Raw genomic sequence first — 1452 nt, 5'->3', positions numbered from 1 at the left:
GTATCAGTCTCTCTCCAGTATCAGTGTATCTTCAGACTTACCCAGCATCGTTGTCCGTCCTCTTCAGTACTTTGGAGATGTGAGTCAGACTGTGTCTGAACTGAGAGAGAAACTAGAAGACTTCCTTAAAGGAGAATGGACCAAGATCTCCACTACAGGTGTGTTGAAAACAATAAGAACATCAACTTTAGACCATTGAAAGTTCCCTACTAGTCATATACATGTGGAATATGGTCTGATGATAACATTCCCTCTCTCTGTCAATGTGTTTGTGTGTCTGTAGTGAATATAGTGGATGTTGTACTGCCTCCAGAGCCCAAGACCAGAGAACAGTTGTTACAATGTGAGTCTCTTTATTGTGAAGTAACTAACAGTCTCTTTTTACTGACACTCCTAACAATCCCTCTAGAAATATATAGCAATAGTAGATCTAATCAAAGACTGGGTCTCTATCTGACTCCTCATATTTCTCTGATTTGATCTCTGCTGTGCTCTAATCAAAGACAGGGGAGATACAGTATCTGACTTAACTTATTGTTCTGACTCCCCTCGTTGGTCTCTGCTCTTCTCCCAGATTCCTGTCAGCTCACACTGGACCCAAACACAGCACACACAGACCTCTCTCTGTCTAAAGGGAACAGAAAGGTGACCTGTACAGGCCAAGTCCAACCATATCCTGACCATCCAGACAGATTCACCAACTACTGGCAGGTTCTGTGTAGAGAGGGTCTGTCTGGACGCTGTTACTGGGAGGTGGAGAGGACTGGTGATGTTGTTACAGCAGTCTCATATAAAGACATCAGCAGAACAGGGAGAGGTAATGATGGTAGATTTGGATACAATAACAAGTCCTGGAGTTTAAAGTGCTCTAGTGATGGTTATTGTTTCAGACACAATCATGTTGAGACTAAAGTATCAGGCCCTCAGTCCTCCAGAGTAGGAGTGTACCTGGATCACAAGGCAGGTACTCTGTCCTTCTACAGTGTCTCTGACACAATGACCCTCCTCCACAGAGTCCAGACCACATTCACTCAGCCCCTCTATCCTGGGTTTGGTCTCTATTATTATAATTATACTGCTGAGCTGGTTAAACTGTAAACTGATTTGTTATTAATTAAAATTCAATCCAATGTTTTAATCTTGTACATTTCCATGAATCATGATGTCTGGTGTTGATGTATATTGGTTGTCATTCAGAACCATTGATATGTTTTCTCAGTTGGTTCTCTGTCTCTATGTAATTCTCCTCAGTATCATTGATCAGCTTGTTGGCTCGGTCCTAATTGATGTGTTCTCTGTCACCTGGAGCTGCATGGAAAATGGTCCAGGAACTAAAGGACAATTCAGGACTAGTCAGCCCACTACAAGCTGGTATCACTTCCTTTCTACTAAACTATATGGTCTGGTTTCCCAGACACAGATGAATCCTAGTCCTGGACTAAACAGTATGTT

General features: G+C 42.4%; 1 protein-coding gene across 1 annotated transcript; it reads left to right on the top strand.

Annotated features, from left to right (window-relative positions):
* Positions 1-4: 4 nt before the first annotated feature.
* On the top strand, positions 5-1138 carry LOC135532094 (stonustoxin subunit beta-like; the record flags this gene model as incomplete). The annotated part of the gene is made up of 3 exons (XM_064959733.1): positions 5-158; positions 284-343; positions 575-1138. Coding segments are annotated over 3 exons (738 nt in total), but the record flags the coding sequence as incomplete, so codon positions are not given.
* Positions 1139-1452: the final 314 nt, after the last annotated feature.

The sequence above is a fragment of the Oncorhynchus masou genome, unplaced genomic scaffold, assembly GCF_036934945.1.
Source record: "Oncorhynchus masou masou isolate Uvic2021 unplaced genomic scaffold, UVic_Omas_1.1 unplaced_scaffold_17223, whole genome shotgun sequence".
Taxonomy (NCBI): domain Eukaryota; kingdom Metazoa; phylum Chordata; class Actinopteri; order Salmoniformes; family Salmonidae; genus Oncorhynchus; species Oncorhynchus masou.
This window is presented reverse-complemented; position numbering and strand designations above follow the sequence as displayed.